We start from the raw sequence: 13,550 nt of genomic DNA on the forward strand, positions 1-13,550 counted from the left end.
CTCACCCAGCAGCATCGGAGCTCGCGTGCCATGTGGCAGTGTGGCCACTAGTGCAACAGTCCGCCCTCAGCCTCCAGGCCTCCTCTAGCCTCCCTCCTGCATATCCTCCCCTTTGTAACACCTCCACCCCCCCCCCCCCCTTTCCCAACCCTTCCCCCTCCCCTCCTGCATCTCCACCATCCAACTCCCCCCCTCTCCACCACCGGTCCCCCGCCCGCTTCTCAAAAAAAGAAGAGAACTAACCCTAGAAAATTAACCTTAGTTAGGTTAGTGAAACCTAGGTTAAGTTAGATGACCATAGGCTCGATTAGTTTGAGGTTAGATTAAAGTTAACTCTGGTTCAGTTAGTAACTAACTATAGCTAGTTGGACTAACTACACCTGTTGGACTAATTGACAGTCACACTAACTGGATAGTTAGATTAACTAGGTTAGGCTAAATGAATTAGACCAGTTAAAGTAATTGTGTCTCCAAAAACTAGCAGCTAGCTCACAACCCTAGTTAGGCCTAAGGTTTAGGTCCATTCACACTTGGACCTAAAGACCAAAGGGCCCCTAAATTCCCCTAACTTAAAGGTCCATAACTTTCTTATTTGGGACCCGAATTGGGCTCGGATTAAGAACCACGGATTCACACACGAAACCACCACGCTATGGGTGATTTTTCTAGTCCATTCCACACCATTTAGGCATCTGTAACACTCGTCATTTTGCACCCCCGTGTATGCCCTTTTTAACACTATTTTGCTCATAAGTATCCACCGTGACCTCCGATTGACAATCCGTCTACATAGACACATTCCCCCACTCTCGTGGGAAAATCCTAGACACATTCTTAACACGATGGTCCCTAATACACTTAAAATCTCTAACCCTCCTAACATTTTTTTCCACTTCTTCGGGGGACCGTATCTTGGCCGCTTGAAGACCAAATCACACCCAGTCTGACTCCAAGGTTCACTCACGCAAAGTCCAATCTCAAACGATAATTTTCAAGTCCTTTTTACCATCATTCTCAGTCTCGGTAGTTGCCATCACATAGGCACTTATTTGAACCCGTCCATCGCATATTTTTTGCCATTATCGGGCTACAAAGGTTGAAATCAATTGCGGATTTCAAAGTCAAATGCACTCACTTGAAGGATACACTTAAGCATTGTGTATGCACCTTAGATCTAGATGAAGACTAGCACCTTCATACTTTCGTGACCTTTCTTCGGCCCTTGACGCTCTCCAAGAATTCAACCTCTCACCATCGACAAGCAGTATGGAGGACCTAAAAGTTGAAGAAGAAATAGGTAACGATGATCTGCATCCTGCAGATTACCTTAGTGAACAATGCAACCACAACTGCAACCATAACAACACTAGTAGACGACACTTTGGTAAATTGGAAATGCCAAAGTACAATGGACGAGGGGATCCCGCCAGGTTCCTTCAACTCTTTGACGCAACATGTTGTGCTAGAGGCGATCTATCAAATGAAACCAAAGCCGTCTGGTTCCTGATGGCCCTAAGTGATGAGGCTTTAGAATGGTACCTCGACCTGCTCATAGAGGAAAGAGCCACATGGGCACTACTATTTGACTAATTTAGAAGAAGATTCCAAACAGGAAAGAAAAGGTCAGGACATACTTAGGAAGAATGAAAAGATTAATAGCAAAGTGTGATCCCCATCCGAACTACAAGTACCTCATAGCATGGTTTATCTCTTGCCTGAAAAAATCCATTCACAAGGACATTAAAAAAGTCAATAGCTATGCCCATTTTAGCGACGCTCATGAAGCTGCAATTGACATTGAGGACGGCATGACCGATTCTGAAGCGACAGTGATGGCTATAAATCAAGTCATCGCGACAAGAAATCTTCAAAGAAGGGAAGCACTTCCAACAAAGATCACACCACCGAGGACAGAGTGGAAGCCATGGACCTAAGAGTAAAAGATGAAATGATGCAGGCCATCAAGCAAAAGCTGCGTGTCTCTCAACCACCACAGTACCCACGGAGAGAAAATGTTTGGTGCCCACACTGTATGGCCAACCATACAGCCAATGAATGCCCAATCCTGAGGAACAGACTAAACCCACTAGAAGTGGCTCATTCCCCATGGTTATGGTGTCCCATTTGCAATGTTGCAAGGCATGATGTAAATACCTGTTTCTATAATATGAGGGTAGCACAACCCCGGCCCCAACAATACCAATAGTCGCCAATCCCAGTGTACGTCTAGACAACCGGCATGGGCACCTAATGCACAAGTGCCACGTCTCAACCCACTCCCGGTGAGAACACAAGTGCCTCAACTAATGAGGAATCCCAATCCTTTGCAATATCCACGGGCTCCCAATCTTGCTCCAGTAGTTTCGGTGCAACAACTCCAACCTGAAGGGTTGAAACCTCACTATGAGTATGAAATAGGATACCTTATGTACTACATGGATAGTGCTGAAGGACTCTTCTGGTGTATGCTAATCAAGTAAGGCCCACCACATATCGAACACCCATCAAGTGTTTTGGTTGTGGAGAAAACCACCGCATAGCAGAATGTCCACACAAGGGTAACCCCATTACATTCCAACCTGTGTGCAGGGAATGCGGAGTTGGGCATGCTTGCATGGACTGCCCACTTAGAACAAAGCCTCAACCAACCACGGAAGTAAAACCTGATGTACCCCTGGGGATGATAAGTGTGGAAAATCATAGTGTGGTAACACAAAGTGTGGCATCACAGCCAACCTTGATCATAACAAGACAACAGAAAGAAGTGGCATGGCAAAAACTCCTTTCCGCTCAAAAAGCAAAGAGCCCTTTGGCAAAACAAGCCATGCCAATCCCACAACACAGTGAGACCATGCCTAGCACATCCATAGAAAGTGCCACCTAAGGAGCCAAGGAAGCATACCCCAATGCTAAAACTGAGAAGGCATGTTACCAAGCCTTGAAGCAATGGGTACAATAGGAGCAAGAAAAATTTGAGACATACAGGATGGCCGTAGCAGATGTTAGAGCACCATCAGTACCCAGCATTGACATAGTGATTGATCCCAACAACTTCCAATGGGTGATAGAGCAACACGCAAAACATCCCTAATTGGATGGCACCGCACTAGCAAGCGAATCTTCACAATACTTCCCCCCACTTGAAGAAGAGGAAAATGTAATTTCATTAAAATTTTGTGCTAGGGATTACATAAAAAATGTAACCATCCCGCAAGAGCATAAAGCCTTTGGCCAATACGTGGCAATATTGGACGATAGAGCCATAGTAAACATTATAGTAAGAGAGCTATATGAAGAATGGGGCCTACCTCCGATGCAGAAGGCGACATTTAACATCCGCCTAGTTGACCACACAAAAATAAAGCCATTGGGTATCGTTGACAATGTGTCATAAAAAATTGCTGGAGTGAGGTTCACTCTCCAATTTACTATCTTGGATCCTCCCAAGGAAGCCACAGCATACTAGATATTGTTGAGAAGACCATGGCTTTGGGAAGCGTCGGTACTCCATGATTGGGACACTGATAGAATCACTATCCAAAATAGAGAAACCAATGTCAAGATAAATCTGGGAACAAGGGAAATCAAACCCACTATTCCTATAAATGTTGAAGACACTTCCTCCACTACAGCCACCAGCATCCCCTGTACCTACCAATGTACTAAAACCCATAGAAGGGGATACACAAACTAACATTGATAATTGGATACAGGCATTGGCTACAATAGATAATTGTAAAACAACACATCCAATATTGCTAGATGTGGATGCCCAAATGATACAACTAGAAGCACCAATCTAGGATGATGAATCAAAAGTAGTGGAAATGACTACGGATTCCAACATGTATGAATATCTCTCAATGGAATGAAGCTCCCACTCTTTGGGATTCAGTGTTCAAGTTCGCTTCAAGTTCGCTATTGTGTTCATGTGATTGATCTCCATTGCATCCATGCTCTCTTACACTATCGTGTTCTAGCATGCCCTTACCCTTGCACTCTCTACGCTTGTACTCTCTCCTCCTCCTCCTTCCTCCTCCCTCCTCCTCCCCCCTCCTCCTCCTCCCTCCTCCTCCCCCTCCTCCTCCCCCTCCTCTTCCTCCCTCCTCCTCCTCCTCCCTCCTTCCTCCTCCCTCCTCCTTCTCCTCCCTCCTCCTCCCCCCTCCTCCTCCCCCCTCCTCCCCCTCCTCCTCCTCCCTCCTCCTCCCCCCTCCTCCCCCTCCTCCTCCTCCCTCCTCCTCCCCCTCTTCTTCCTCCCTCCTCCTCCTCCTCCCTCCCTCCTCCTCCCTCTTCCTCCTCCTTCCTTGTCCCTCCTCCTCAACCCATACCCCTTGGATCCACGAAGGAGACTAGCTCTCCACTCCTCAAACTTGGACTCCTCCTAAATCCCACAACCCCCTATGAACCCTAAAACTCCTAGTTAGCTCTCTCAACCCTGTCCCCATTTTCGAACCTTGAAACCCCCTTCTAAACCCTCGAACTCCCGTGGAGGCGAGAGCCTCCATCAATCGTTATGATTGAGCCCTCTTTCTCACCCATGCGCGCATGAGATCTGCTTTCCACGCTTTAGCCTACACCTCTCATCGGAACACGACCTGAGACCTATGCTACACTTATGAACACCTATGCTACAACGAGCAATGCCACGACTGTAGGTGACCACCACCCTCGGAACCTGCACTTGGGAGAAACAGAGACAACATCAATGGCGTTTCGCTGAGTGTTGTTTTATATTCTACTCATCTAAGCCTCCTTTTTTGAACGAGCATTCTAGTACGTTGGGAGTTGGCACACAAGATATTTTGTTACATGTTATACTTGACATGATTTAATTTCGTGTTCATTTGTTCCATCGGCTGCTCTCTCTCGTAACCTTATGGTATGCTTTTTGTGCATTCGTTTTCTAAAGAAGAGGCAGTTGATTTGGGAGAGAGGGCACAACTAGAGAGCACACCACAAATGACTAACTGTACACTAGATTTAGTTGAAAATGTAGAATATATACAAACCCAATTAGGGTTAGGGCATCTAACCCTTTTCTTTATAGCAATCTATATGTGTTAGTACTATGCACATGTAATCACATGATGTTGAGCGTGATCTCTCAACAGCATTCATTTCATGAAGTTGCTCAAGAATCATATGCTCAAGGTATAAAATTATGTTTGTTAAAAAAAAAAAAATTGTCTTTATATAATCCATCTATACTGTCATCTGCAACAACAACCTTCTTAATACCTTGTTCATAATGTGAGAGCACACCAATAGCAGTACCCCCCTTCATGTCTCATGCTTAGTGAGAGCACACCAATAGCAGTATCCCCCTTCATGTCTCATGCTCAATGGAGAACCAGATCCTTCTCTTGTCAATCCCCTTGAGCGTAGACTTAAGATTATTATTGGTGCACGTAAATTCTTGACGTGCAATAAAGGTGGTCTATTAATCAACACACATTAAGTATGAGAAAGGAAATGGGTTTGCTTACCATTTTTTTGGTGCCTTCTTTGCCTTGGGCTTAGGGATCTTGGGCAAGGCCGACAAGTCCTTAGTATGAGAAAGCCTCCTTTTGGATTAGAGTTGGGGCTATAATATTCCCTTAAATAACAATATCTTTCTCAGTACTGGGATGGGGAGGAAGGTCCTCTTTAGACTTAGCTACATCCAAGAACATATCATCACTTTTTAAAACCTCATCTTCTTTAGACTCAGCTACATCCGAGAACATATCATCACTTTTTAAAACCTCTTCTTCAAATTATTTAGACCATCCCTCCTCCACCTTGCCCTTGGTATTTTTGACAATCATATCGTCAAAGGGGGATCCAATCAATTCATAGGAACTCCACAATCATAGGTGCCACCCCATGTGGGGGGCCTTTGCATTACATCATCACTTGTGTCATGGTTTATGGCACTAAGTGTGCCTCTTCTACACACACACAGAGAGCCATATGACTGCTAGTGGATGCACACATGCACCTAGCAAGCCCTTGATCACACATATCCCAACATACCCCCCCTCAAGGGTTTGCTTCTTGCTATGTCAATGATACATCTAGTCACATAGTTTCACAAGCCATTTCTACGAAGATATTTTTGAAGAACTCAGTGGTAGGTTCTTGGTCAAGTCTTTCAAGAAACAAATCTAAAAATTGTTTGCATGTCAAACTCAAGAAGCTGAGAAGCTTACCTCTAATGCTAATCCACTCGACCCCTACGTAGTAGAATCTTTGGTAGAGGATTGGAGTGGACTGCACTCCAACTTCCCTTGCATCATAGTGGAACACAAAATCATTGATGTGCCTCCTATGATCCAGTCATTGTATTCAACGTCAAGCCCTCCGCTGCCATGTCTCCCTCGGTGTAACTGGCCTCGTGCAACTTTTACCATCGGAGTAGTATTGATCGCAAAGCTTGCTAGTGTAGGAGAGGTTACAGTGTGTGGAGGGTCGAAGATCGGCCATGGCTCTGGGAAGCATGCGTTGCAGGGCTTGCACTGGATTCAGAACAAATTGCTGCTTGTGTTCGCAAATGCCTCAAAGCTTTGTGTGGGGCTTCCTATAACGACTGTTGCATCAAAATTTATGTAGGAGGACGAAGCAGAAACCGGAGTGCTGAAGGACAAGTTCTTTGATAGGATTAGCTTCAAACGATCTTGTGTTCTCCCTCAAGCGATTGGATTGTGTAGTTGCAGGTCGAAGCTCTACTCTAAAACTAGTACCTTGCTATAGAGACGAGCTTGTGTGCGAAGCGTCTAGTTCTTCGTCAAATACCCTTTGTATGCGAAAAGCTACGTCGAAAAGAAAAGCAAACCACACTTACAAATAAAGCACAATTTAGACCATTGGATCTTTTGAAGATAGATGTCTAACATTGTGACAAGTGGCCTAACGAGGGCTCCAAAAAGGAGAACTTCCCTGCCGTAAACATAAACGCTATGTTAATTTGATCCACTCCCCGCGCGTACTAATTAAAAATGAGGAATAAACAACATCGTGGGGGAGCTACTCCCCCGATAACATATTTTTGAAAATGTTGGCATATGAAATATGTCAATATTCAAGTCGGTCGGTGCGCGTGCAGCTGCGAAAGCTTGTATTTTGTTTGAGATGGAGACTCTTCCTATTGCTAACGGGAGTTTGGTTTATTGCTTGCCGAAATGTCATGTGAATATTGAAGTGCCGTTATGCCTCCATTGTATCGACGGGTATCACGTCACATTGAAACGTCTTCCATTCAATTTGGGAGGCAAGGCTCTCAGAACCTCGAGAAAGCATCGTAATGCTATCGTAAGAAGGTATAAGGATTTATGTTTCTTGTCGGGCAAAAGCAGCTTTTATAATAGTTCTACAAACTTGACAACGAAAAGAGGTGGAAACAATCTCTTTGCTGGAAAGGAAGGAGATGATGCGAAAACAGGGGATTCGGACTTAAGAAAGGTGCACTTCTCCTTTGGACTTTGCATGTACGTAATTTATGCTGAATTGTGGGGCATTCCAGCATTTCGTTTGCTCTATTCGTTCAGCTGCATCTAATCGGGGAATTCTTCAAGAGAATGTGGAGTACTTTTTGATTAGCATTCTCCTTTAATGCTAGCCTTTGCGAACTAACTTTTGATTAGCTTTCTCCCTAAGTCCTAGCCTTTGTTAGGGTTGAGTTTGCCCTCGTGCCTTTGTTACCGTTGAGTTTGCCCTCGTGCAAACAGAAATTAAGTATGAGGATATTTGTTTAAATGGATGCTGAAGTTTGTGTTTGTACCGATATGTATCTGTGAGAGGATATATTTAGACCATGGTTGTTGGAAGCTGATGATATGGGTGGGGATGTCATAGTAGCTAGTCCTTGCAATGTGTCCTTAGTTTATGTTTTTCAAGCTTGTGAGTGATTATCAAGAGAATGAAACTTGAAGATTTGTGAGCCTTTGTCATGGTTGAGTCTGCCCTTTACCTCAGGAGTGGCGATAGAAACTTAGTACGAAGACCTTTGTATAAATGGATGCTCAAGTATGTGTGGGTGTGTGAATCTGTATGTGTAAGAGCATATGCTATACCATGGTCTACACCCACTGTTGAGGGTTGATGACGTAAGTGGGGATATCATAGTAGCTAGTCCATGCAATGCGTGATGGAGTTTATGGTTTTCAACCTTATGAGTAACTATCATGAGATTGAAACTGCACTATGTGTTGTGTTATTAGAGGATGAGTTTGGCATGTTCCAAGATTCATCTAGATATATGCTTCCACCATATTAGCAAACATGCAAATTTCACCTTGTGAAGTTTTCATGGATGTTGTGGCTTTCTGATATTGCGATAAATTCTTTTTATCTTAAGAGAATGTGGACCACTTTTGATTAGTCTTCTCCTTTAGTGCTAGTCTTTGTCGTGGCTATGTCTGTCCTTCACCTACGGAGTGTCGACAGAAACTCAATACGAGACCTTTGTATAATAGGATGCTCAAGTATGTGTTGGTGTGTGGATTTGTATGTGTTATGTTTATTATATGGTCTACAGTCATTGTTGGGTGCTGATGACATCAATGGAATGTCATAGTAGCTAGTCCCTGCTATGGGTGATGGAATTTATGGTTGCCAACTTGATCAGTGACTATCATGAGTTTAGAGGATGAGTTTGGACATGTTCCTGGATTCATCCATATATGTGTGTGTGTGTGTGTATGGGTATGTTCCTTGCTCCATTGTCCATGTTGCGGCTTGCTGGTGATAAATTCTTTCTATCGTAAGTGGTGTTTTGCACTATCAACTAGATTGTCTAAGCATTCTTTTTACTTAGATGCTCGTTTGGGACAAATAGTTGTACCTTGAATGAAGAGAATGTGGACTACTATTTGATTAGCCTTCTATTTTAGTGCTAGCCTTTATCATTGAGTCTGCCTTTCACCTTGGGAGTGCGGATAGACACCCAGTACAAAGACCTTTGTATAAATGGAGGCTCAAGTATGTGGGTGTGTAGATGTGTATGGTCTACACCCACGGTGGGCACTGATGATATCATCGGGATGTCATTGTAGTTGCTATGCATGATGGAGTTTATGGTTTTCAAACTTACGAGTGACTGTACGTACATACATACATACATACATACATACATACATACATACATACATACATGCATGCATGCATGCATTCATGCATACATAAATACATACACACACACACACACACGCACGCACGCACACACATACACAATCAATCTCTGCGACCTAGAACTTCCAAGCAATGTGGTTGGATACCGTCCCAGATATTGTCCACTGGGGAAGTAACAATACGTTTTCGAAAAGGGTGAGTCGCATCTCGTACCTTGATTCTGTCCATGGATCCTATAGGTTGGGGTGACCATGTCTATGGAAAAGAAGTGGCCTTGCCCTTGGTCAACCAGGCTGTCATGCCCCACGTAAAATCCCGGTGTAGCCTCTGCGACCAAGCCACTATCTAAAGGGCCTCTTGCTGAATCGTCTGCACTGTGGGGCAGCCCCAGAGATTGTCATGACAAGAGAAATCACTAATCTGTGATTAGTAGACATTAAAACATTATTATTATGTCATACGCCAATGGTGTAACATGTATTTGTATTTATGAAGGACACTGACCGATTTGTTATGGCGGTGATCATCTGAGTAGATAGGACTAGTTGAGCTGGAGCCACTGCTTCAGATGGCATCGAATTTGGACATGTGATACTTATTCTATTAATAAAAATGTGCAAACACGTGTTTAGGTCCTAGGGGCAATAGGAAGGGAAGGGTGCATTAAGGTGCATTGAATGGTAGATGCATGGGTCATAGGATAAGGGTAGGTGTAAATGGGAAGATGGAACTTGAGTGATCTCAAGGGACATTAATGAAAGGGTATCACCCTTTCATTGGGAATCTCACGTTGCATTCTCTCTACCACATTGCATTCATATGTTATCTCTCTCCCACCTTGCTTGTAGGTCGAAATAGAAACAAGTACTCTCACGAGGGCATTCTTCCCCATTGGAGGGCCAATCGGCATTCAAATTCTGCATGCATTGCACACATTTGCATTCTCGAAAAGTGTGGATTTTCACATTTGGTATCAGAGCGGTGACGATCCACGAGCGGGACGAGAAGAGGGTGACAGTTGCGGACGACGGAAGTCGCAAGAGAAGTTGCGGAAGAGGATCACGATTGACCGATCTCCGAGGTTCTGAGACAAGGGATTTTTCTGAAAATTTCTGGTCTTGAACGGTGAACGGGGTGCCCCCTCGCCCCCCCCCCTCCCCCCCCCCCCAACCCATGTGAGTGTACCCTTTGAAGCCTTAAACCGTGAGGAAAAGGGATCCCCCGTTCTCCCCAACGGAAAGTCGGATCGGAATAAGATTTTAAGGGGGTGATCCACCCATCAAGTACCCCCTATAACGGTATCTAGAGCTCCAATCCGCTCAAAACAAGTAGCCCAAACGGAGTGTACGAGTTTACAGCAGAAATACAAGAAGAAAAGCTTGAAAGAGAAGGGAAAGGAGGTCATTTTAAGTGTCTTCTCAACACAAACGAAGCAGGAGTCGGATAAGTACCACCAACTCTACAACACTTGACTTTTGCTGTAAAATAAACCTCTTTTTTTTGAAATTACAGCAAGACATTTTCTCTCTTGTATTACTAAAAGGAAAGAATGGAAGGGGAAGGGACATATAACAATGAACTTATTCCTTTTCCTCCATACCCCAAGGAGAGAGAGAAAGAACACCTTCACCCCCTCTTGAAGAGGATGGATTAGGTGAGAGTTATACACATCTTGAGTATGATAATCCACAAATAGATTTACAGCAGTCTCTCATCTCGTCTCTAGATCTCTGTGCAGCGTCGACAATCCCCTTCCACGCGCATTTGCTCCAATCAGGGGCCCGGCTGCTGATTAGGATGTGCAGGAACTCTTTTGAGTAGGGAAAGCCATTGCTGAATAGACAATGATATCGTCCACGCATCTCATAGTACACAAGGCATCGGAATGCAAAGTGTTTCTTTGTCTTTGTGTCCTACATATCACATGAAGTGTAGATTCGTCTCTCACATGGAATGCCCTCTATCCATCTTGTCTCAACCCGTTGCCTCTGAGAAGAAACACAAAACTGCTCGATTGAGATTCCCAGTGCATGTGGGAGATGGATATGAGTGTAGCCTGGTGGACCGATAAACCCCTGCTTTGAGATCCGCAAACAGTGACCCTTCTAGAAGCTGAGGTTTACCAAAAGCTCAGGAGGTGCTATTCAGGTCCTGTACATATGGAGCTGCAATAAAATCCTCTCTAATGATCTGATTGACCTCGTGATATGTGAGCGAAATGCATGGAGCCACAAGGCTATACTGGAAAGGTGGCAGCCTGTCCATGTGTAGTCCCAAGCCTGCAAACCATCTGCGTGTCTAGACATACCAGCTTCACTGATCCCCCTCTACCTCCAGTGCGATAGGTGAAGGCAAGGCCAGCCATGGCTATTAGAGCCATCCAGATGGCATGTTACCAAAGTCTGCGACTCTATGGAGATAAGTGACTACCTGAAAGACAGCATCAAGTTGTAGGGGAGTAACCCTACACTTTGCAAGTATAATATGATACGCGACCAATGACTTGCTTCAGATGATCGGAGCAAGAAGTAGAACCTGTAGTCTCTATACAGGACGAGTCTGTCTCTGATAGATCTATCCCCCAAAAGAGGCTACCGTACATCCCTATTGGGCAAACAAGCGAGTCAAAGAGAAGAGACTTGGTTTTGGGATCTGAAAAATGTGAGTGCAGCACCAATGCTCGAGTTTGGCTAGTGCGGCATTCCCTCTGCTCAAATGGGCCTTCATAGCTAGTTTTCTACTGAAGAGCGAGCTTGAAAAAAGGACCTCCAGGTATGTATAGGATGTAGCAATCTCCACTGGAGCCCTGTCAAAGTTAAACTGCTCTCGGTGCGTTGTCGCTCGGGTTGTATTGAAAATCATGACCTTGGGTTTACCTAGGTTGACCTTCAAATCACGTGTCTCGCAAAAAGAGTGGAGTGCATGCAAATGCCGCTGGACACTTTCAACTGAAGAGGAGAGTAAGACCATGTCATCTGCATATGTTAGAATCGGGATCAAGGATCCAACTAAGGAACTTGTACCTCCTAGAGTCATGATGAAGGACTCGAGCTCGTCGATGTATAGGCCAAACAAGGTCAGTGATAATTGACAACCTTGTTTGACCCCAACCGTGCTCATTTTCTCCTTTGTCCACCCAGTCGAAGTCTTGACTTTGCTTGATACCCACTCATATAATGGCCGGACTGCCCAGATGGTGACATGACTATATCTTAGATCAAATAGTCGTCTGAATAGACGGGGCTCGTGGTACGGTGTCAAAGCCTTTGTAGAAATCCACAAAAGCAACAGTAAACTCTTTGCTTTCGCGCTTGAGCCTCCTCAATGACTGCTCTTATTGTGATGATGTGATCTAGTGTTGCATGAATGCCCGAATGCCTGCCTACCCCATCCCTATGAATCCCTCGTACTCGGCATGTTAGATCAGAAGGAGGTTGAGAATTTGGCTCAGCTTCAGGACAGAGTCAACGCAAGGGTACGTTGTTTCATTTTTCTAAACAATACTCCTCAGATTATAAATCATGTAAAGCATATGATGGTAGCCAAAAGTATTTGGGAGCACCAAGCATCCTTACATAATAGGACTTCCCCCATGAAGAGGGTTTCTCTCAGATGCGGTTGTTGGATCCTGCCATGTCATCAATAAGCTTCAGGAACTTTAAGAGGAGATTCTTCAAGCTCGAAAGGAGATTTTCTCTAGTGATATGGCCATTACCCTGCTCTCTTGACTTCTCAGTACTTTGCCTTCTATTTGTCATTAATCATTAGTGGCAGGATGAACACTCTGACTTGAGAAGAATTGGTGCCAATGGTGCTAGATCAGGAGGAGAGGTTTCAACTCTCAAGGGTTCCTCCCATGGTGGTGGCTCCGATGCTCTGGCAGCTCCGTAGCAAGTAAAGAATCAAGGTCGCTTGACCCCTGATACAAGGACAAAAGCAAAGAAGGAAGCACTCAAGGAGGAGCACTCATGCAATCACCATGGCCAGAAAGGCCACTACTAGAGGAAGTGCCCTCTACGGACCACCACCAAGGGTACTGGGTGCTGCTTTGGTGCCATAACTCCTGCCTTTGTTCACATTTGAAATTATTGATTTTCTGGCTTCCTTTGTTGGAGAGGGGGTAGTGGCTCTTCAAGCCAAAAATTCCAAGACCTGGATCGTCGACAGTGGTGCATCTCGGAACATGAGCCTCTCTCCAGCAGCCGGACTCAAGGATTTTGTGATTTCGGGGGGAGATGTTTGTATCTGCAACATTCTGTCATCAAAGTATGTGGTGAAGGCAGTCTCGACATTATCCCCAATGGAAAAGGAGGGATGCAGTTTTCCAGGATACTACTACTTCCCTCCCTGGGCCGTCTGTTTATGAGACCTGTCGTCTTGGTTCCATTGTCCTGCTCTATGAACAGGTCAGGGATAAAGCTATCGGCCAGGTAGTTTAGACT

The 13,550-nt window shown here is 44.7% G+C and overlaps 1 protein-coding gene across 2 annotated transcripts in view; it reads left to right on the top strand.

Moving 5' to 3' along the window:
• The first annotated feature begins 6,940 nt into the window (after positions 1 to 6,940).
• LOC147900637 (CAAX amino terminal protease family protein) overlaps positions 6,941 to 13,550 on the top strand; it is a 90,184-nt gene continuing 83,574 nt past the window's right edge. For both annotated transcript variants that reach the window (XM_087375968.1, XM_087375969.1), the window contains exons 1-2: positions 6,941 to 7,034; positions 7,096 to 7,440. In XM_087375968.1, the coding sequence (XP_087232094.1) occupies positions 7,111 to 7,440 (330 nt within the window). In that variant the 5' untranslated portion in view covers positions 6,941 to 7,034; positions 7,096 to 7,110. The remainder of the gene's footprint in view (positions 7,035 to 7,095; positions 7,441 to 13,550) is intronic.

Source organism: Dipteris shenzhenensis, chromosome 6 (assembly GCF_047967505.1).
Source record: "Dipteris shenzhenensis isolate YYH24624 ecotype China chromosome 6, Dip_SZ_1.0, whole genome shotgun sequence".
Lineage (NCBI taxonomy): Eukaryota > Viridiplantae > Streptophyta > Polypodiopsida > Gleicheniales > Dipteridaceae > Dipteris > Dipteris shenzhenensis.